At 42.8% G+C, this 23004-nt stretch overlaps 1 protein-coding gene and 1 non-coding gene across 8 annotated transcripts in view; both read left to right on the forward strand.

Annotated features, from left to right (window-relative positions):
* The first annotated feature begins 2828 nt into the window (after positions 1–2828).
* MATR3 (matrin 3) overlaps positions 2829–23004 on the forward strand; it is a 49137-nt gene continuing 28961 nt past the window's right edge. For 3 of the 7 annotated variants that reach the window (XM_059417681.1, XM_059417683.1, XM_059417680.1), the window contains exon 1: positions 20599–20713. Coding sequence is in view for 1 of the 7 variants with exons in the window: in XM_059417685.1 (XP_059273668.1) it covers positions 20897–20944 (48 nt within the window). In the remaining 6 variants the exon portion in view is untranslated. Of the gene's footprint in view, positions 2904–4269; positions 4308–5804; positions 5887–6852; positions 6951–14513; positions 14644–20565; positions 20714–20775; positions 20945–23004 lie in introns of those variants that run through there. The other 4 variants (XM_059417678.1, XM_059417686.1, XM_059417682.1 and 1 more) reach the window with 4 other exon arrangements.
* On the forward strand, positions 6579–6779 carry LOC132029008 (small nucleolar RNA SNORA74). The gene has a single exon (XR_009407647.1). It is a non-coding gene; the product is annotated as a small nucleolar RNA SNORA74 (small nucleolar RNA).

The following is a 23004-nucleotide window of genomic DNA, read 5'->3' on the forward strand; positions in this document are numbered from 1 at the left end:
TTCTGGGGTATATATCTAGGAGTGGAATTGCTGAATCATAAAGTAACTCTATGTATAATCATTTGAAGAACTGCCAGACTGTTTTTCAAAGAAATTGCACCAATTTACATCCCCTCCAGAAGTGTATGAGGATTCCAATTTCTGTGTATCCTTACCAATCCAACTATGCTTTTGAGAAATAACAAGGACAACTACAGGGCACCACTCTAATCTGGATAGCTATTACAGAGAAGCAGCAGGAGAAGTAGAGTACACAGGGATGAAGGAGGGATCCCTCTTTAAGCTCTTAGGATCATCCAGGGGAAATGTTGCCATCTCTAGTACTCCCCCTGACTCTGACATCTGCCCAAGGATATCTATACTTTTTTGTCTTTTTCCCCCACTAGATTGTAAGCTTTAGGTAAGCAGAGATCTCTATTGGTCTGACTTTATCTGCTGCACCTGAACAGGGTCTGGCAAGTGGTAGATGCTCAGTAAATGCTGGCTGGCTGACTGACTGAATATGTGATTGGATATTTCTCTACTGGTGGTTCCTGTCCAGGCAGGAGAGGAAAGGGATCAGTCTCAAGGGAAAAGGCTTCAAGAAGGGAAGCAAGGATAATTTAGATGGAGGAGAAAGGGAAAGGCACATAAGAAGTTTGGGGACCTAGTGCCCCTTAGGGCTAGATAGGATTATGAGGTGAAACTCAGAGCTAATGGAGCTACCTTAATCCTTTGCCTTTCTTTCTTTCTTTTTTTTTTTTTTTAAAGATTTTATTTATTTATTTGACAGAGAGAAATCACAAGTAGATGGAAAGGCAGGCAGAGAGAGAGAGGGAAGCAGGCCCCCTGCTGAGCAGAGAGCCCAATGCGGGACTGGATCCCAGGACTCTGAGATCAGGACCTGAGCCGAAGGCAGCGGCTTAACCCACTGAGCCACCCAGGCGCCCCAATCCTTTGCCTTTCATCTCATTGCATTTTTTTTCCTAGAAATTTTTCCTTTTCTTTTTTGTTATTGTTCCTAACAATTTTGTCTTTGCAAGAATAAGAAACATTAAATTAAAATGTGGAAGGAAAAAAAAGAATAAGAAACAAAAGACCACATCAATCAGCTCACCAAAATGAATTTAGAATTTAAAAGGTTAGAGGCTAAGAAGGTTGACTATGAAGAATTTTTTAACTAGGAAATACAGAAATCATAATCAAGGTTTTCCTTGTTAGGACACTGAATGCCCTATACCTAAAAAAAAAGGTGACTACATTGTCAATGACAAGACAACATGGCCCACCACTCATCCTTACTCATAGTGGCTGGCCTGCCTTCCACAAAAATCCTGCCTCGTACTTGACTAATCTACGAATCCAGTAGTCCCCAGGTCATTGGGCTTTCTCTCCATCACTAGCCTCAATTACGTCCTGTCTCTTGTCTGAAAGCACACATGCACATATTCACACAAACCTCATTTTTCCTTTTCCTGAATCCTCAGGGCAGCTCTCTTTCTGCATTTTGTGTGTTTGGAAGAAAAGAAAGCAAAATATATGAGATGTCAATGTAATTTCTTCTTTAGCAGAGCTCCACAGGACAATTACCCACCCAATCTGCAGGGTTTTATAGCTCTCATAACCCTCTGGATGCAGCCGGATGCAGGCACTGATTATTGCGGCAGTCTTCAGCCACATTCCTATTTAACTGCAAAGCAGAGCTCCTGCCTACCCGCTCAGCATTGCTCATGTGACTTTTTTAATTATCGTATTTATGTAAGCCTTTTTCCAATCAGAGCCTGTGTCCAACTCCATCAAAACTGGAGGATTTGTTGCTTACCACTTCCCCTGTGTTTCTCTGGCCTTAGAGCCTGGTGTCTGTAACTGGAATCAATTTTTCACTCTGGTCTTTCTCAGCAGAGGTCTGTGAGGATTGGGGTGCACAGGAAGCACATTTGCTTTCATTATGACAGCTGAGGGAAGATAAAACATGTTGGCAGATGCCAAGTGCAGTGGCTGATTCCCATGGGTTTGCCTGGCAAAGGTGCCAGGTGTGATAGATGAGCAGACCCGATAGGCTTTCGTGGGGCTAGGAAAGAGAGGGGCTCCAGCTTTACCAACTGTTCAGCAGGACAGAATCGTACTGACTCCAGCTAATGGGAGAAGGAAGTTTTAGTGTTGGAAAGAAATATTGATAACTTGGTGGGCAATCTGTCTCAACTCCAAATGTGGCATCTTTGGCAGACTGCCACGGTGCAAGGCAACTCTGACAGAGAAAGCCAGTGCTCTTGAACGACTGCAACTCACCTAAGGATCCCACTGCAGGGCACCAGGGATACTGCCCCACAGGGTTAGGCTGGAGGGGTGCCAGGCATCATCTACTGGAAAATCTTCTGGAGAGAACCTGAAAACTGAGGTGACCTATGCAGGTGAGCGAACCATCAGCCAAGGGACAAAGCTACTGGAGAAAGCCTGATAGATCTGAGCGGGAGGTGGAAAAAGCGTGAGCTGCTCCCGCAGGAACTCAAAGGCACCACACGAGCGAGAGGAACAGGCGTCCCACGGGCACCCGCTGTGTGCAGGTAGGAAGCACGGCCTCCCTTCGGACACCCCAAGTTTAGTCTTTAGCACGTCCAAACCCAATGCTCCCTCCCATCCGTAAGTAACAAACGGGATGGAAGTCAAATAAAGGTAGCCCTCGTGCAGATTCCTGCCCCTTTTGTTGTGAGGTGCTAGCTACTCTAAGGAGTATGCTCACCTCCGCCACCGCTCCCGCATTTTTCTAACCCGGACTTTCCTAGGCGGGGCTTCCGGGCCCCGCCCACTGAGGGCCTGCTCAGTATCCGCCCCGGGGCGGGGCTTCCCTCCGCTCGGTGCGGTCCTTTCCCCTGCGGCCTCTGCTCTGGCGGGAGTACCCGGGCCGAGCTCCCAGACACGTGCGGGTGAGTTAAGGGCCAAGTGGGGAGAAGCCGTGGAGGTTTACCAGTTCGGGGCGAGAGGCAGCGGTGGGGAGGCTTCTTCTTGGGCTCGGAATGAAATTGGGGTTCGTTCCACCATGACCCCAGGTTTGGAGGGCATCTCGAAAAGTCGCTGGGAAAATGTAGCCCTAGAGTCGCCCCCTGTTTTCTACCATCCTTCTTGTCCTTGGAGAGTCACCTAGATCCGGTCTGAGAGCCTCGCTTCCCGGACGCCTGGCGCTAGGGCCAGGGCTGGGGAACATTTGTGATGAGCACGTGTCCGGGTGGAGCTCGGTCAGGTCGTTCTACCCAAGCCCCTGAAAGGGGCAGACTGTTTTAAGATTCATTTTTAGACCTGAACGATAAGCCCCCTCTATTTTACCTTTTCTCTCAATTGTTTGGAGTTGGTTAAGAGTGAAATTAAAGCTTGGTTGGAAAAAGGTATTGTCTTAGAAACCCTAATCTTAAGTAAATAAGGTAAATTACTATGGTGAGTGGGTAAGAATGTTTATTAACATTCTTGCAAACGTTTTGGTTACTGCTTTCAACCAGTAGTTGAGGTCATTGGCAGGAATGGCAGCTTGTTTGCAGTTCCTTCCATACCCATTATCACATCCGGTTTTTATAAAGTACTGCTTTTATTGTTCCTCAAAAGGTCTCATAATCCACATCCTCTCCAGTCTAGTTCTAACCATCCTTCACGATTTTCACTGCCCATTGCTCTCCCAGGATAATTTTTCCACTTCTATTCCCCCCTAATTCCTCATCTCCTTTCCTGGAATGTAGCTTTTGATAACAGCAAGTGTTTATTGACCACATATTCTATACCAGATATTCTTAGGCTTAATTTATATTCTTTTTAGATCTAACAACCAGCTTGTGTACAGAGTATTATTGATAACCTTCCCATTTTACGAATGAGACTGGGAGGTGCGAAGAGGTTAAATGACTTGTTCATTGTTAAATTGTTCATTGTTAGCTGTTAAGTGATAGAGCCAAGCTTCCTTCTACTTGTTGACTAGACCCTTAATATGCTGCTGTTGAGGGGCCCCGGCTGGCTTAGTCGCTAGAGGATACAACTCTTGATCTCGGGGTTGTTAAGTGCGAGCCACATGTTGAGTGAAAATAACTTAAAAATAGAATGTTGAAAAAAATCCCCCTGCTTAGTTGCTGTGGCACATGGGTAACAAATGATGTGAGAAAATAAAGCTAACCAAGCAAAAGCTTTTTGTTTTATTGCCTATTTCTGTGACTCAGAAATAAGTTATACGGTTTGCGGGCAGAGATCTTGAACTTCACATAAGTGTTCACTACTGTTGGTTGACTCTAACCTGGCATGCTTCGATTGCAGAGGGGGACAGGCATGGGCTTTGACAGAGGCAGCCCCAGGTGAGTGCAACTTCATTCACCTGCCTTCCGCCCCAGCGGTAGGCAGCTGCCTAGGTTGACCTGTACCTAGGCAAGTGTTACACTGCTGGGAGAGAAGCAGCCAACAGCTGGTTGGCATTCTGGGCCTGGTTCATGCCAACTCTGTTATTAACTATACCAGGATGCCAGCATAATTGCTTATTCACAAAGGTTAAATCTGTAAGGGCATGATTTTGCAGGGGAACACCTAAAAATCCAAATCTTTTTGAGTGGTTTTTTTTTTTGAGTGGTTCTTGTTCAACAGGTTTGGCTAGTATGAAGTTACTTGAATCATTGCTTGGAAATGGGAACAAAGGTAAACAAGCCATGAGTAATGTAGAAGTTGAGGGAGAAAGTCACCTTTTTATTGTTTGAGTGCCTACCAGATGCTCCAGAGCGAGCGGGGGTGGGGGGGGGCTGGGGGGGGATAAGTTAATGGGATTTTTGCAATTTTTCAGTTGCAAATCAAAGTGCCTGGCCCCCTCTCCTACACCATACAGAGCTAGTCATGCTGATCCCTTTGTGGAGGGTTTCATAGATGTAGTTACCTATAGGAACGCCTGATTAGGGAAATTTTGGTGTGAAGTTGCTTTAAAATTATGGGCATTCTTCTCTGGCTCTTTAATAAAAGAGAAAAATACCAGTAGACTGAGAGGCTCTAGGCAGTAGGCCTAGCTACAACCATACTAATTTCTTCTTTAGGCTGATAATATATTTTTGTGAGTTTCTTACTGATTTTCAGGAATGAACAGAGTCCTTTGGAGCAGTAAATACTGTGTCCCTTTTTGTAGTGATTTTGTTTTGGATCACTAATTTTCTGAGAAGAGATGCTTCTCAGTTCTAGGCAAATACTTACCACTCAGGGTGATGCTGGAGATTATCCAATAAGACTGACTTAGTTGCTGCTTCTGTGGAAAGTGACATCCTGGATTCCACTGCGGAACTGGTGAGGATGTTAGGAGGCAGGGGAGTTATTTATAAAAGCTAGCTTTATTTATTTATTTTTTTAAAGATTGTATTTATTTATTTGACAGATGGAGATCACAAGTAGAGAGGCAGGCAGAGAGCCCGGTGCAGGGCTTGATCCCAAGACCCTGGGCTCATGACCTGAGCCGAAGGCTGAGGCTTTAACCCACTCAGCCACCCAGGCGCCCCTATAAAAGGTAGCTTTGTTCTATCAATTGCCTTTCCCTAAAAAGAGTTCCTTTAGCTTAATGTTGATTGCTTTGTGTGAATACCTCAGATGTTCATACAAATGGGGTCTTAGGAGTTGAGATATCTAGAGGGTTTGGGGGAACTGTTAGCTTTAATGGTAATTCTAGGCAATAAAAAGATGATGGGAAATAATTCTGAAAGGTATTGAAAATAGGGTAAATCATAAATGGCAGACAGCATTGTTTCCATTTCTACAGAAAAGCAGCTTCAGGAGCTGCTGTTTTAGTATAGGGTGTTGAACCGTGAAATCTTTTTCTTTTTTAGGATGACTTGAAAGTAGGGCATCATTGGCCCTCCTGAAGAGAGGAAATTAGTGGCTGGTGAACAGTCAGTATGGCATTCTCAGGTAAATGTCCCTCCCTATTCAGTGACTGCTTACTGTGTGGCAGGCCTGTTTGCTAGTTGGTATCCATCAGAAAGCAACATCACCAATATTTGCCCTCCAACAAGTTCAGCCTCTGAGCAGTGAAAGGCTAAGTGGGATATCGGTGGTTATGGTCTGAAGGCATTTAGGATCTCTGAGATTATCTGTACCATTCCATCTGTAGAATGTATAAGGAGATTATAAAGTCCAGGAAAGAAAGGACGGTGTGGTGGCACCTGGGTGGCTCAGTGGGTTAAAGCCTCTTTCTTGGGCTCAGGTCATGATCCCAGGGTTTTGGGATCGAACCCCGTATTGGGCTCTCTGCTCAGCGGGGAGCCTGCTTCCCCATCTCTCAGCCTGTCTCTCTGCCTACTTATGAAATCTGTCTGTCAAATAAATGAATAAAATCTTAAAAAAAAAGAAAGGATGGTGTATCTTGGGTGTTCACTGCTAGGTCCCAGTCATAGTGCCTGGCACATAGCAGGAATTCCGTGAATGTTGGACAGAATGACCGAAGGCATGGGAAAGGGGTTCCTGTTTTTTATTTGTTTAAAGGGCTTGGCAGCAAAGTCTGCCATCACTGCTTCCAGGCTTGTGGTTTGCAGTCAACATTAAATTCATGAGGATACCTGTATCCATCTTCTTGCGTGTCTGGGTAGCTGCTTTGGGAGTCACCCAGTGGTTGTCAGCTATCCAGGCTAATGTGGTGCCTTGGATGGTGTTACACTGTTGGAAGAGCAAACGCTGCCTTTATTGAGGTCTGGGTCCAAGCACTGTTTTGGTGTTGTGGCTAAGTACTCCTGGGCAGCGTTTTGCACCTCTGAGAGTGGAGTAACTCCTTCTGTGGAGTTGGTCCTAGTCTGGGTGCAAACAGTTTTTTGTCTTTTCTTTGAGGAGAGGACCCTATCTTAGGGATAGCTTGTCATTCCTTTCCTCTTTGAATCCTAGATGCCTTTACCTGAGAGAGAAATCTGCCTCCATCAGGACCTCAGATGTCTGACAGCCCTATGTGACACCAGGATAGGTAATATAGTCCCTTTTGTTGGGTAGGTTCTCATTAACTTGTTTCAGCTCAGATGGGTGGTGTGCAATAACAGAAAAAATATCTGTATTGGCCTCTGCTCCCATTCTGGGCACATAATTCCCAAAACTTTTTTTTTTTTTTTTTTAAGATTTTATTTATTTATTGGAGAGGGAGAAGCAGGCTTCCTGCTGAGCAGGGAGCCCGATGTGGGGCTTGATCCCAGGACCCTGGGATCATGATCTGAGCCAAAGGCAGATGCCCAACCAACTGAGCCACCCAGGTGCCCCGGAAGTCCCAAAACTCTTAAAGTTCCCTAAATGATAAGAACACTAGGAGCATCTTTTGTTCTATAATTCGGTCTTTGACTCTGATTCCTGACCCTGAGCTCCTAAATCCAGAAATTTCGTGGCTGATTGCAGTGTCCTGTTCTAATAAGGCTGGTCACCAGAAAGGCCAAGCAATGATTAGAAGCTTGGAAGTTTCAGCCCCACCTGCGTTCTTCAGAAAGGGGAAAGGGACTGGAAATGGGAGTAATAATCATTCCCACATGATGAAGCCTCCATAAAAATCCTAATAGTGTGGGGTTTAGGGAACTTGCAGGTTGGTGAACACTTGGAGGGGCTGGGAGAGTAGTATACCAGAGAAGGCATGGAAGGCACCTTCCATGCCCTGTGCATCTCCCATCTAGATGTTTATCTATAGCCTTTCTCATATCCCTTTAAAATAAACTGTTAAACAGTAAGGAAGCCATTTTCCTGAGTTCTGAGACTACTCTAGCAAATTAATCAAACCTGAGGGGGTAGTTTGTGGGAACCTCTGATTGATTTATATCAGAGACTGGTCAAAACTTGTTCACTGGTAACAACTTGAACTTGTGATTGGCATTTGAAGTGAGGGTGGGGCAGTCTTGTTGGATGTGCCCTTAACCTGTGAGGTCTGATGTCAGAATTGAGTGAAACTGTAGGACACCCAGCTGGTGAAACAGATTTGCTTGGTGTGGGGGAAAACCCACACACACATCTGGTATCAGAAATGGTGAGAGTGTGGTAGTAGTGTGGGTAAAGTTAAAATATAAAGTGAAGTGTTCTTGGGCTCCTGGCTGGCTCAGTCTGTAGAGCATCGTAGAGCATGTGATTTCTTTTCTTTTTTTTTTTTTAAGAGCATGCGACTCTTCATTTCAGGGTCTGGAGTTCAAGCCCCACATTTGTAAGTTTGTAAAGCTTACATTAAAAGAAAGAAAATTTTTTAAGAACTGAGGTTTTCTTTACAAGTGGAAAAAATGTATATGATTAAAAACTGTATATGAGGGGCGCCTGGGTGGCTCAGTGGGTTAAAGCCTCTGCCTTCGGCTCAGGTCATGATCCCAGGGTCCTGGGATCGAGCCCCACATCAGGCTCTCTGCTCAGCAGGGAGCCTGCTTCCTCCTCTCTCTGCCTGCTTCTCTGTGATCTCCGTCTGTCAAATAAATAAATAAAATATTTAAAAAAAACTGTATATGAGTTCTCAAAAATTATGTAGAGTATGAGAATATTAGAGAATACTTGATCTGAAGTCCAAGGCTTAAACTAAAGTCTCATTTTCTACAGCTGTGCTATGCAATACGTAAGACTGTTCAACTGATAAAAACTAAGTCTGCTTTTCCATCTCAGTATTTAGTGACTACCATCTTGGACAGCTCCAAGAACATTTCCACCAATGTGGAAAGTTTTGTTATACACTGTTGTTCTGGAGCAGGGGTTGGCAAACTTGCTGTAAAAGGCCAGACAATATTTTAGACTTGGGCACCATAGTCTCTGGTAACTGCTCAGTTCTGCACTTGGAATAAGAGAGCAGCCATAGGCATAGACAGCAATTTCAACCCTGAAAGGGAAGTAAATTACAGATAGGCACTAGTGAGCATTGCTGTGTTCCAATAAAACTTTATTAATGGACACTGAAATTGGAATTTTGTAAAGTTTTCAGGGTTATAACTAAAAATATCCCCCCTTCACTCTGTGCTTCAGGGGTTTTCAAAAACAGATTCGCAGGCCAAACTTGGCCTGTGAGCTAGAGTTTACCAATCCCTGTTATAGAAAATGAAATTCAGGCCTTAAAGATTGCCAGCTCATCAATGACAGATTCAGGGCCAATACCAACATGTCTCTGAAAAATTCCAGGTTATCAATACCTTTGCCTTACAGCAAGCCTTTAGCACTCTGTCCTTAAACTCTACCTCTTTTAGAGGACTTTAGTAATCCAGCAGTAGATTAGTCCTCATTTCTTGTGTTTGAAGTTTGTTGTATATACTCTGCACAGCTTGCTTTTGTCGTAGTGATTCTCTTCATTTTTAATATATTCCCGAAGGAGAGGTTCTAAGAAAAAACAGCAGTCTTCATTTCCAGCAGAGCCTGATCACAACTTCAGTCCTAGGTAGTGAAATAGAAATGGTCCCTAAGGAAGGAGGATGACTTTTCTCATGACGTCAGGGTTTAAAATCTGGGATGGTAAGCTCCTCTGAGCATCCAGATCATCTTCCTGACCACTGTTAAGGCTACCCAGGTGGAGGGAGGATGCATCCTTGTTGCCGCTTGAAAAGGATGAGTCATTGATGTCTGTGCCTGTATTCAATATCCCAAGAGATTACAGTGGCTTAATCATGCACATTAAAATAATGTAATGGGATTTCCTACTTGATAAGTGAAGTTAATTAGTCACCTACTATTCCCTGTTGACTTGATTTTTTTTTTTTAATTTCCTGGTGAGGAAATAAAAGATGATGAAGTAAAACATTTCAAAGTAACTCTTTTAACTCCAAGCTGCCACCTCATGTTGTAGGTAGCAATTAGGAGACACAGTGACCCTCTTAAATGTCCTGCTCAAGTTTCAAGGCTCAGTCCTATGCCATACTAAGAGGAAAAACTAAGGCATGGTGGATAAGGGAGCCGCAAGTATTGAGTAGACCATCCCTGGTGCCTATCTGTAATTTACTTCCCTTTCAGGGTTGAAATTGCGGTCAGTGGACTTTCACATTAAAATTGTGGATTTCGGGGGCGCCTGGGTGGCTCAGTGGGTTGAGCCGCTGCCTTCGGCTCGGGTCGTGGTCTCAGGGTCCTGGGATTGAGTCCCTCATCGGGCTCTCTGCTCAGCGGGGAGCCTGCTTCCTTCTCTCTCTCTCTCTGCCTGCCTTTCCATCTACTTGTGATTTCTCTCTGTCAAGTAAATAAATGGAATCTTTAAAAAAAAAATTGTGGATTTCGGGGCACCTAGGTGGCTCAGTGGGTTAAAGCCCCTGCCTTTGGCTCAGGTCGTGATACCAGGGTCCTGGGATGGAGCCTGCTTCCCTTCCTCTCTCTCTACTTGCCTCTGCCTACTTGTGATCTCTGTCTGCCAAATAAATAAATAAAATCTTAAAATAAATAAATACCTACAATTGTGGATTACGTCTCAAATTGTTATCAGGTAAATAAAACTCCAGAGAAATAAATTGTGCAGGCCCCAAAGGACACAGCAAGGTGGATCACTGCCTAGGAATTCACACAAAAGAAAACGATCCCATAAGAGCAACTAATTAAGTACTTAAAAGAGTGACAGGGACTCCTTGAATCTTGTTGCTTAATTAAGGCTTTATGAACAGCTCCAGTTAATGGACCTGTCAATATTCTCTTGGAAAACAATTTCACTGAATTAACAAATCAACTGTAATACTTAGAATGAATGTCTGCTTAGCAATTCTTTCTCTTTATTGCTATTTAAAAACAATAAGCCAGCTTGCTGGGTCATATATGTGTCAGTTTAGTATCCTAAGATCTGGTTCAAAGAAGCCTGTTACTTTGGCCCTCCCTGTTCTCCAAGGCTCTTTGGAATATTAGAACATTTTGTACTACTTGTTAAGGGTGACTTAACTACTGCCTTAGAAAAGGCTAATAAAATAGACCTTGAAATTTATTTTATTTTAGAATAATTGTAGATGTACAGAAAAGTTGTGAAGATTAGTACAAAGAATTCCCATGTACCCTACACCCAGTTTCCTCTAATAACATTTTACACTAGTGTAGTTCATTTATCACAAAATAGGGGGCTAATATAGATACGTTACTATTACCTAAGTCCATACGTTATTCACATTTCCCTAGTTTTTTTTGTTCATTTGTTTTGTTTTGTTTTTTAAGATTTCATTTATTTATTTGACAGAGAGGGAGAGATCACAAGTAGGCAGAGCAGCAGGCTGAACTCAGGACCTGGGCTGAAGGCAGAGGCTTAACCCACTAAGCCATGATATGCCCCTCCTTAGTTTTTACTTAATGTCCTTTGTTCCAAGATCTCTTGGAGGATATTACATTTAGTTATTATACCTCCTTGGGCTCCTTTTAAAAAATAATTTATTTATTATTATTATTATTTAAGATTTTATTTATTTGACAGACAGATCACAAGTAGACAGAGAGCCCAGCAGAGAGGGGGAAGCAGGCTCCCCGCTGAGCAGAGCCCTATGCAGGGCTCCATCCCGGGACCTTGGGATCATGACCTGAGCCGAAGGGAGAGGCTTTAACCCACTGAGCCACCCAGGCACCCCAATTTATTATTTTTTTAAAGATTTTGTACTGAAGTTACTTCTATGCCCAGCGTGTGGCTTGAACTTACACCCCTGAGATAAAGTGTCACGCTTTACCAACTGAGCCAGCTTTAGGTTCCTTTTAACTATGACAGCTTCTTAGACTTGCTTGTTTTTGATTACCTTGAATTTGAGTAAGGTGTTTTGTAGAAAGTCCCTCAATTAGGATTGAGTCTTTCTCATGCATAAGCTGGGCTTAAGGGATTTTGAGAGGAAGACCACAGAGGTAAATTTCCATTCTGTTTCTCTCAGGATGACTTATTAGTGTTGCTGTTACCTTGATCAGCTGGCTGAGATCTGTCTTGCCAAATTTCTCCACTATAGAGTTACTCCCCCTGACCCAATTCTGTGTGCTTTGGAATGAAATCACATGTGCAACAAACACTTAAAAGACAAGGGTTGTACTCTCTTTTGAAGGTGGAATAATATCTAGATAGGTTAATTGGATTTTTTAAAATTATTTTTTAGATTTTATTTATTTATTTGACAGACACAGGCAGAGAAGGAACACAAGCAGGGGGAGTGGGAGAGGGAGAAGAAGGCTTCCCGCTGAGCAGGGAGCCCGATGTTGGGCTTGATCCCAGAGGGCTTGATCCCAGGACTCTGGGATCGGGACTTGAGCCAAAGGCAGATGCTTAACAACTGAGCCACCCAGGTGCCTGGTTACTTGGAATTCTTAAGAAATAAATTGATCTCTTCTCTCATTCAATTTATTTATACCACTATGAACTCATGGATATTTCTGTTATGCTTTGGAAAGTAGTCCAATAATACTTTATTTTGTTGCGTTTCAGCTTTGACCTTTGGGAGCTTTGTTTGGCCACTGTATCCCTTCAGTATACCTCCATCATTGTGGCGTTTTGGTTTTTAAGTGCTTCTCACTTTTTGGCACTATTAAAATGCTCCGTGTTCATCTTGTATCTTTCCTGTCTCAGTGTTAAGCATTTGTCCAGGGACCCCTGCTTCCCTTATTGGTAAATGGCATTCAGGAACAAGATTTGGGCACTAGGTATGCTCTTGATACTAAGGTGCTATTGCTTCCTAGGCCCTTGTCTGCTGGTAGAACAATGAACTGTATAACCAGGATCCTTAATTCACTGTTACCCATATTTTATAAATATTCCATTTTTAATATTCATCACCTTTTATTCTATAGTCATTTTTTTTTTAAGATTTTATTTATTTATTTCACAGACAGAGATCACAAGTAGGCAGAGAGGCTGACAGGAGAGAGAAGGAAGCATGCTCCCTGCCTGACAGAGAAACCGATAGAGGGCTTAATCCCAGGACCCTGGGATCATGACCTGAGCCAAAGGCAGAGGCTTTAACCCACTGAGCCACCCAGGTGCCCCTCTATAGTCATTTATTTTGTCTCCTCTAGCATACTGGTTGGCTTTGTTTGCTTTTCTAGCAGATGTGATAGTTGATTCTTTTTACTCTTTTTTTACTCAGAGCTCACAGTGGAGGATGGGACCTTTTATTAGCGGCTTGTAAAAAGGAGGAGCTAAGCTCAGGCTTTGGTGCCAGAATGGGTTGGAGGGTAGAGAATCCCTCGAGGCACAAAGCCTCTGCGTTAGAATCTGGGCTTTACCAGAGTAGCTGCTAGTAGAACTTTCTCTCCTCCTCAGTTGAGTACTCTGGAGGAGAACTCCAGGGGCTAAGTAGGGTTGCAAGGTGCTGGCCACCCTGCCAGTGAAAGATGTGAGGCAATGAGCAGGAGGAAAAAAGGCAGAATAGAAAAATTCTGTCCCAGCCTGCACTACCCCTACTCTCTTGGCACTCTGCCCTTATCTCTGCTAGGCTTCCATTTCTTGCCCCTCTGTGGTAGGCAGTCATGATCAGTTCCTCCAACGTCTCTTTGTATCTCTAACTTTGTAATCTCCAGGACTGAGTTAGAGGAAGACCATGACCTATGCTAATTACATATCTTATCAAAGGCTGTCATTTATTTCACACTTTTAATGGGTTTATAGCCTTTATTAAATGAACTCTGCTAGACATTGAGGGTGAGTAATAGACAATAAATAGTCCCTGCTTACCTTAACACGGCCTGTCAGGCCTTATACAGTATACCCCTTAGCGCTCTCATCTCATCTTTACTACCCTCAGATTCCCTTCTGGCCACACTGGTTTCTTTCGGTACTTGATAAGCGTTTTCTTAGGTCTCTGCACATGCTGTTTTTCTTTCTGGTTCCATCTTCTCCACTTTGTCTCCTTTGAGATCTTAGCTCAGACAGCCCTTCTGCAGAGAAGCCACCTTGCCTGAGTGTCTGAATACCTGTTCCAGGTATCTTTGCACCATGGCTTCCCACAGAGCTAGCTAATCAGAATCTGCAGATGCCGCATTTAAGAGTCCTTTGAAAGGTATTATTCACCAGCTTCTCAAGGTTTCCTCACTTCCCAAACAGCCAAGCAGCCTCAATTCAGCTGACAGATGACTAAAGACCTTCTGCTGATAAATATGAATATCTTTGTGTCAAAATGTATCCAAAATAGAGTAATGCCATTGGCATATCCTCCTTTTTAAGATTACCACAGTAAGTGAGGGTATCAACAGTGCTGGTTTTGTTTAACCGTTTGAAAGAAAAAAAATTATGAAAACAATGGCGTCTGATTTCCAAAGCATTTGCTCTTGGACTGTAAAGATGTAATTTAGTGCACAACTATTTAAGACTAAATTTAACTTCAGAAAGTATTGAATGAAAATAATAGATTTGCAGACCTGTTCCAATTTGAGACATCTGTTAACTAAAATATATGTGTGGCCTTTTGTTATTTTTTTGGTAATCTATATCTTTATAGTTAAAAGCTGTGAAACAGCTTTGTGTGTAAATTACAACTAGAAAACTTCTCTAACTAGTGGTCATGTGCTGACAAGTAGGTGACAGATTAAAATGTAGGTTATAACCAGACTTAAATGGATAATGTTAACATGTTTGCTCTGGGGCTCTATAAAAGTAAATAACCTGTGAATCTATGCATTTGTCATTTTAGGATATTCCTGTAAATAAACTGCAGGACGCGTGGTGCTTTGCAACACTGACAACATTTACTACGTGTTGATGATGGTGCCAGAATTGTAAACACATTCTACATATCTTAATCCTCTCATCAGGCCTACAAGGTACTGCTATTATTTGCCCAAGGTCACACAGTGGGTCGGAACTACTGTGGTGTTAATTTAATCTAGTTCCAAAGCTAGTATTTGATTTGGAACTTTTAAGTATGGTGCCTCCAGGTCTTTCCAACTAATTCTAATGAATATCTGTTGCCTTTTTCAATCGTCAAACTCATTCAGATTAAGGATTAAAATGCCAGTTTCTTCTAGTTTCTTAAAACCATTCCAAATGCCAAATACCTTCTTTCAGTTTATCAGCATCTTGGCCACTGTTGCTGAAGCGTGAGGAGGCTTTATTTTGTTCTTAGCATACAAAGAACATATACAGACAAACCGTTAGCCTTGCTTTTAGCATCCATCTACTTCATTCCTCCTGTCATACCGCCTCTGCTTTTTAAAAATGCCCCTCTGGAAGGCCCCAGTGGGTCACATTCCCACACCCAGATTTGCCCTATGATAGTGTTTGTCACATTTTATTAAAATTTTTCAGTGCTGGCCCTACTAAACTGTGGGTTCAGTGAGGGTCAGAATAAGAATTCTGAGACTGTAAAACATTCCTGAAATATTTGCCTTTTTTTTTTTAAGAGAAAGAATGTGGTGGGAAGCGGGAGAGAGAGAATCTTAAGCAGGCTCCAGGCCCCTGCAGATCCCAATGTTGGACTCCATCTCACCAGCCTGAGATCATGACCTGAATGAAGAGTCGGACCTTCAACCTAATGATCCAACCAGGTGCTCCAAAGATTACTTTTTTAAAAGTTGGGGTAGAGTAGGGTTCCATGCATTGTAGTACAACTGCTAAATTAAGGGCATAAAGATAAACAAACTTGTTACAAATAATACAACACAGAAAAGTTATTCCAAGATTATTTCAACAATATATCGAGAATAATCTCCCTACATGCTAAAATAGCATTTGTTAAAACTGCTGAGGATCAACATTCCTAACCTATTAAAAGTGTCTTACCCAAAAGGCTGTGTGATGCTTAATGAGGAAACCCTAGAAATGATCCCATTAAAAAAAGAGAAAAGAGGGGCACCTGGGTGGTTCAGTTTTTAATCATCTGCCTTTGGCTCAGGTCATGATCCCAGGGTCCTGGGAGGAGCCTTCTTCTCCTTCTCCCACTTGCCCTGCTTGTGTCTCTCTGTCCAATAAATACATAAAATCTTTAAAAAAAGAAAAAGAGGGCGCCTGGGTGGCTCAGTGGGTTAAGCCGCTGCCTTCGGCTCAGGTCATGATCTCAGGGTCCTGGGATCGAGTCCCGCATCGGGCTCTCTGCTTAGCAGGGAGCCTGCTTCCCTCTCTCTCTCTCTCTGCCAGCCTCTCCGACTACTTGTGATTTCCCTCTGTCAAATAAATAAATAAATAAATCTTAAAAAAAAAAAAGAAAAGAAAAAAAGAAAAAGAAAAGAGCTTTGTTCAAAGTTACTACCAAAGGTAGTTAGATAAAATCACTCACAGATGGTAAGTTTACTTGGAAATATATCTATGGGTATCAACTGAAAGTGATCCATTGAAGTAACAAATAATGGGTTTGAAGATAACTTGGAAGGAAAATAAAGATAGGAATAATTAGACAGATGTACAGAGGTTACAGATGAAGAAAACATTAAAATACTGACAGACACAAATGAGACCTTCAGTGGTAAATCATACCATGTCCAAGAAATTTCAACATAAAGATAAATCTCCTAAAGAAAACTGTAAGTTTATAAAAATTCCAATAAAAGTAACAGGATTAATTTTATAACTACATAAGATGATTATAACATTCACATGGAAAAATAAGAATAATCATAATATTGTGAGAAATTAGAATCATAAAGGATAACTAGCCCTACCAGATGTTAAAACGTTACAAAAAGAGTAAAGTGTTGATACTGGCAACCGAATAGCTTACTCAATGAATAGAACAGATAAAAGGAAATCCAGAAATAGACTCTGAATGATGTTTAAAAAGTACAATAAGAAAGCATGGTTTTTCCTTTAATTGTGTAATAGAGTACCTTTGCCTTCCAAGTTTTAAAAAAAAAAATGAGTACTTAAAAGGAAGGAATTATGTGACTAGATTTTCAAACTTCTGTATGGAAGGGCTGGCTCCGTCAGCAGAGCACACAACTTGGTTTCAGGCTCATGAGTTCAAGCCCCACACTGGGCATAGAGATTACTATTAAAGTATTAAAAAGGTAAATAAATCTTCATTAAGTGTATCACTATGTAACAAAACCCTTAAAACTTAGTGGTTCAAACAAGTATTAAAATTCTTCCAGTTGATAGGGTTCAGCTGGGTGGTTGTGTTCTACATGGACTCAGCTAGAGCTCTGGCTGTTGGGAGTCTTCACTCAGTAGGAGCTATAGACTTGACGTACTTTGGTTCTTTCAGTGTGACCTCTTAATAGTGGTTGGGTATCTCACATGGCAAGTGGGTTCCAAGTGGGTGAAAAAAAATCTTAAAAATTTTCTCTCTACTGTGGAAAAAAAAAGTCACTTCTGCGTTCTGTTGGTCAAAGCCATTTATAAGACCCTTCTAGATGCAGGCAGAGTGGAAATTGATTCCACTATGAGAAGCATGGCAAAGAATTTGTGGCCATCTTTAGTAAACCACAAGCATATACATATACACATACAAAGTATTTCTTTATAGAAAATCCTTAGAATACAAAAGAAATGATTGGTAAGTGGGTTACCTTTAAGTTGGGGAAAACTTGTGTTCTTTGAATTTTATTATATGTATTATCTACTCAAAAATTCCTTCCTAAACCCCCTCTTGCCTGCCTGCCCTCCCTGCTGTGCCATTGCTAAAAGAGCCATTCGTTAACAGTTCTCTATTTTTAAATAGCTTAAATTATAGGGATGACCTGGTTTCAGGGCATTAAATCTGTTAAAAAAAATAAGTAGATGGTGGACTGCCAAGAGATTCTGAGACTACAGCTCTGGTAAAGGCAGTATCATAAAATGCTCAAAAGCTCTGTGTTTGGACTGATACAGAACTGGGTTCAGATCCTGGCTTTTGTCACTGTTTAGCTGCATCACCTGCAAGCTTCTTAATCTCTTACATAAAACAGGAATAATGGTACCTTATCCTCAAAATTATGATAATAATTAGAAAGCATTATCAGCTGCCTAATGATTGTGTGGTATCAGAATATATGTCCTCAATATGTCTCCTGTGCAAAACTGTAAAAGGTCTTCATTATCAGCTCAAATCCAAACTCTTTCCTGGTGTTTAAAGTCTTCCATAACATAGCTGTACCAAGCTGTCACTTAGACCTTCCAAAGTCTTAGCAGAAATTCTTGCTTTATAGCCACATTCTTCACCATCCCTGGTGCACAACTCACCTACTCCCAAGTCACCCAAAACAGTATAGAGCTTTTGATTCATCTCTACTCCAGCCAGACGCACCTTGAGGCCAGACTCCTTGTCCATTCGCCATCAGACTACGATCCTCAAGAGTTGGCAATTGGTCATTGAATCCCTACCCTTGTACTGTGTCCCTCATGAAATAGGCATTTGATGACTGAAATCTTGTATTAAGTTTGTTTCCAATGTGTCTTTTTGCTGATGAGCCACTAAGCAGATCCTCAATAAATAATTACTCAATGATAAAGTTTGACTTTCCTTCTTTGTATGATCACCAGATGGCATTACAGCCTTATACAAAAGCATGGGTAAGTGCATATCTTAGTTCTAAAATGCATTCATGTTTCTTCAAAAGGAGCAGAGCTTCTTCTTTCATCTAAGATCTGGAAACAACATAAAGGGAAGTTTTAGCCAAGATTACTTGGAGTCAAAAGTCACCAAGTGGAAGGCAGATATGGTTTTGAATGGATGACGCAAGACTCAATGAGGAATGTGGATTCCCCAAAATTTCATTCCAGAGCTAACCTCAGTAGGCTTTAAACATCACTTAATTTGGAGGAGCCTCAGTTCTTAATGGTTATACAACATAAATGCAGATGTGGGATTGCAGTTACACTCTTTTCACCATGGCTATTTAAAAATTGTCTCTTGGGGTACCTGGGTGGCTCAGTCAATTATGCGTCTACCTTAGCGTGGGTCCTGATCCCAGGGTGCAAGTCCCATGTTGGGCTCTCTGCTCCATAGGGAGCCTATTTTTGCCTCTGCCTCCCGCTCTATCTCATGAATAAATAAATAAAATCTTTTTTTTTAATTGTCCCTTATTCAACTCTAGCCCTCAATGACGTCTTAGTCACAAAATTTAAGTCACCTTCAATTCCCAAGGCTTCAACCAAACCTAATGAAAACTCCACATCTCCTCTCTGCCTCCTGTTAAAGGCATGTCTCCTTTCTCTGGATCCTATTTCAGTGCCTGTTAGAAATCATCCCTCTAACTTGTTTTCTTTAACCAATACTTTATTATACCAACATTTTCGTTGTGCTCAAAACTCCCATAGTAAGGGGCACCTGGGTGGCACAGGCAGTTGACCGTGGGACTCAGGTCATGGTCTTGGGGTCCTGGGATAGAGCCTTGCCTTGGGCTCTGCTCCTCCTGCTTATGCTCTCTGTAGAATAAAGTAGACTTTTTTTTCTTTTCTTTTCTTTTTTTTTTTTTCTAACCCACGAAACTCCTTTAGCAAATTGGAAAACTCACCCTGCTTTCTCCAGTCTTCATAGCCAAACCTTTCCTGCATTGGGTAGTTTCCATCCTCCTGTTTTGATACACCTCCAGTCTGACTTCCTCTCTCACTTTACTGGAGCAAGTCCATAATAAGACTGATGTCTGTGTTGTTAAGTCTTTTGTAGATGTTTTTAGTCCTAGTCTTCACTTTTGATAGCATCTGACCCTGTTGATCACTTTGACCTCTATTTTGGCTCTCAAGGCAGTACAATGTGTGCCTCCCTGCTCTTCCCAAAACCTTTTTTTTGCTTTTTCCCCACTACCTCTGTATTCACTTGGTCTCCTTTGCCAGTTAGCTCTAACTGATTTGCTTCTCAAGGTCCTAATACCTCTTTTCACTGTACTGTCTCTAGCTTAACTTCCAAATCCCATTGCTTCATTTATGTCATTAACTCAAATGTGCCACTAACCTACATCTTTTACCCCTGAGCTCAAGACCCATAAATAGCACTCCTTACTTTAAAATTGATGCCAAACATCTTGCCTTATAGTCTCCTGCTACTCTGCCAGTGCCACTTAACAGCACTGCTAACCATGGAGTTTTCATCTATCCATGACCCTCCCCTTCCTCATTTTCAGTAGTGAAATGAACATGAGCTGAGTTCTTCAATTTTCTATTGGTCTGTGGTATTCCATCTTTGCCCTCTCCACTATCTTCACAGAGGACCCTGAACGATTTTTCAAAGATGCGAAACTGATTCAGCATAGTAAAGATTTTAAATATTTGAGTGTTACTAGTATTTGTATTCACTTATTTACTTAAGGCAGTATCTCAAAGTCGACCTCGGGATTTTCACATGTGCATTTCAGGAACCTGTATCAGTCTCGGGCGTTTTACATTCATTCAAATTCAAAGTGGCGGCGGTGGTCTTTATTTAAGTGGGCTAGGTTCTCTGCCTTCTGCCTCCATGACCCTCCACAGAATTACTGAGATTAAAAACCAGCCAAAATGGTATGGGTTCCGGCGTCTGGCCCTTGCTATCACTCCTCGGCAAATACTGAGAGAATAATCAGAAGAAATCAGGTCTAAGCACTAACTCCCGCGACTCCTTCTGAAGCATACCCTATTTAAATTTTACACCATGAAGTTTAAGGGTTCGGGAAAATCTTTTTAGGGGATGGGACTCGAACTCATCAACTGTAGCTCCCTATACATTTCCCGCCACAGGCGGGCTCCAGGGTTAGAGAACAACGACCGCCGTCGAAGGCGCGGTGGTGTGCGCGCCCTGAGTAGGGGGAGGGGCCTGGTGCGCACAGAAACAGGACCGGCGAGGGGGTGGGGGTGGGTGTACTCTCTCGCGAGAGCGGGTTTGTTCTTGGGCTGCAGCCGCTGCTGCCACCTTTTACCAGCGCCGTTGCTGCGGGGGATTGTGGGAGCCTCCGCGTCCCGCTCGCTGGGAGAGAGGTACCTCTCCTTTTCCCTCTCCCTTTCCTTAAGGTAGGCGTGAAGCGGGTAAGAATCGGGGTGGGGTGGCCGGGGGTTTTCCGCGTCCGCCGGGAGGAGGCAGCGACGGCGACAGGGGCCGCGGGGAGCCGGCGGCGCGCCTTTCTTGCTCGCTCCCGCTCGTCGGCTCTGCCTCCCTCCTCGCTGCGTATGTGAGCCGCCTGATCGGCGGCCGCCATGTTAGGAGCGCAGTGGCGGCGCAACCAGCCTCCTCGGGCGGCGGAGGTGAGCGGTCCCGGAGGGAGACACGCGGCCAGCCAAGGGCCGGGGGTGCGGCGGGAGAGTCGGGGGTCGCCGAGGGCAGCTGATCCGCCGAACTTCCCGCGTCTTGGGCTTGCTGTGGGCGGGGGCGGGACGACAAGCCCGTTACACGCGGGCTGCAGCTCTGAGGCGAAGGGAGGAGCGCTCGAGGCCTGAGGGACTGGCTGTCCATAGGGGGCCTGCCGTTTGGGGAGAATAGTTAAGCAGCGAAGTCTTGGAATAGCGCCAGCCCTAGATAGGTGTGTGCTTCCCCCCCCCTTTGCCCCTTTAAAATGTGCCGCAAAATGGAGGATTTCGCAGACTCTGAAAAGCTTAGCCGTTTGAGCAGCATTTCTTTCTTCTCTTGGTGTCACGGCCTTCGCTCTGCTTTTGGCCCATAGTTTCATAGCGCCCCCTAAGACTCTCCTGTCCCCCGCCCACACACATCCGCGCGGGATTTTAGCTGGACCTCAGAAACAATTCCTCCCCACCCCCATCGCGTAAAAATGGCCGAAAAATGAAACGTTAACGCTTGTTTTTCGTATTGCGTCGTGGAGAAAGCCTTCTGCAGTAGGCTGCGAGCCAAGAGACTTGCTTAGAGAGTCACCTCCTATTCCTTTTCTCTTTATTGAGATATTATCAGTCTGCGTTCCTCTAAAGAGGATCGTGTGTTGTGGGACCTTCCGGTTTCCAGACAAAGGCTTCGGAGTACCGTGGTGTAGCCGGTGCATCTTTGTTCTTTTCATTGCTAGCCTTGTGCCATATTCGGTGTTTTACAGGGACTTTTCTCGTTTGCCGTGGAAGAATTCTCCTAGATGTTTTTCCTGCTCTGTGGCCTTATACTGTGGAATATTCCTGTTGGATCAGTTACAGTTTCCCAGACAGATATTTCGAGAATGCTTATGGCGATTCCGAAATTTCTAGTCTTTGAAGCGCGCTGGAATAAAGCGAGAGTCGTTTATTTCCCAGCTCTTAGTCATGAAATTGTTGTCTTGATGCTGCGTTCTGTTGAATAGAGCTTGGTTTAAGATTTTGGAGTAGTCGATAAAACAGTTTTCTCCCAGATAAATTTAAACAGTTGTACTCGGCGGGGAAAAATTCTGATTTTGGCTATTTTCATAAAGGTTGAGAATTTCCTTTAGAAAACTCAGTGGCTCAGTCGTCTGCGCAGTCTGTCGTCATAATTTTTCAGCAGTAATGTTTTAGAAATGGAAGGTGGACAATGATTTTTGTTGCAAAAACGCTTTGTATGCCTTTTGCACTTAACCGGAATGTTTTTGCAAACTTGAAATTGAACACAATTTAAGTACTAAATGAGGATTGTTCTGGTTTGTTATGTAAGACTGGGACCAGAGATCTTTAGCCAGAAGATGTTTGTGGTGAAGTGCTTTAAGTTTACAATTTTTTCCGTTTGCACTTAATATTTATATGGTTATAACATTAACGTACATTTTACCCAGAAAGGAAGTTTTTGCACAGCTCACTTCTCAGCTATTTTTAAGTGAAGTTGACTTCACATAACATTTTGAACTAATTAGAAAGGATTTAACCACTCTTGATTTGATCACTATGCATGTTAAAGGAGTCTTTAAACTTAATATATTCACTAATGCTCAGGGTATTATAAATGCTAAATAATATTACAGATGAGCTAATGGTAGGTAAACAAATACTGGCATGAGGAAAGCCAGTAAATTGTCTTACATGACTTCAGAAAATGTAATTCAAATCCCTAGTTTCATAGAAAAAAAGATTAAAGCCCAAGGAGGTGGTGGCAATATAGACAGTGGCAGTGCTGCGGGTGTGTTCTATAATACTTGTGTGTTGTTTGGGTACTTGATTCAGACTCATTTTATAATTAAATAGGTTTAAAAATGGAAGGAATATACTTAAAGGAATTTATCCTAAGGGAACAGTGTACAAAAGATTTGTGTACATAAATGTAATCTCAGTTACCAAGCTTGCTAAAAATCTGAAAGATTTAACACTTACAGATGTGCTAATAATAGTGTGGCCATCTGATAGAAATCTGTGTAGCTTTTTAA

This window comes from Mustela nigripes, chromosome 12 (genome assembly GCF_022355385.1).
Source record: "Mustela nigripes isolate SB6536 chromosome 12, MUSNIG.SB6536, whole genome shotgun sequence".
NCBI classification, from domain to species: Eukaryota; Metazoa; Chordata; class Mammalia; order Carnivora; family Mustelidae; genus Mustela; species Mustela nigripes.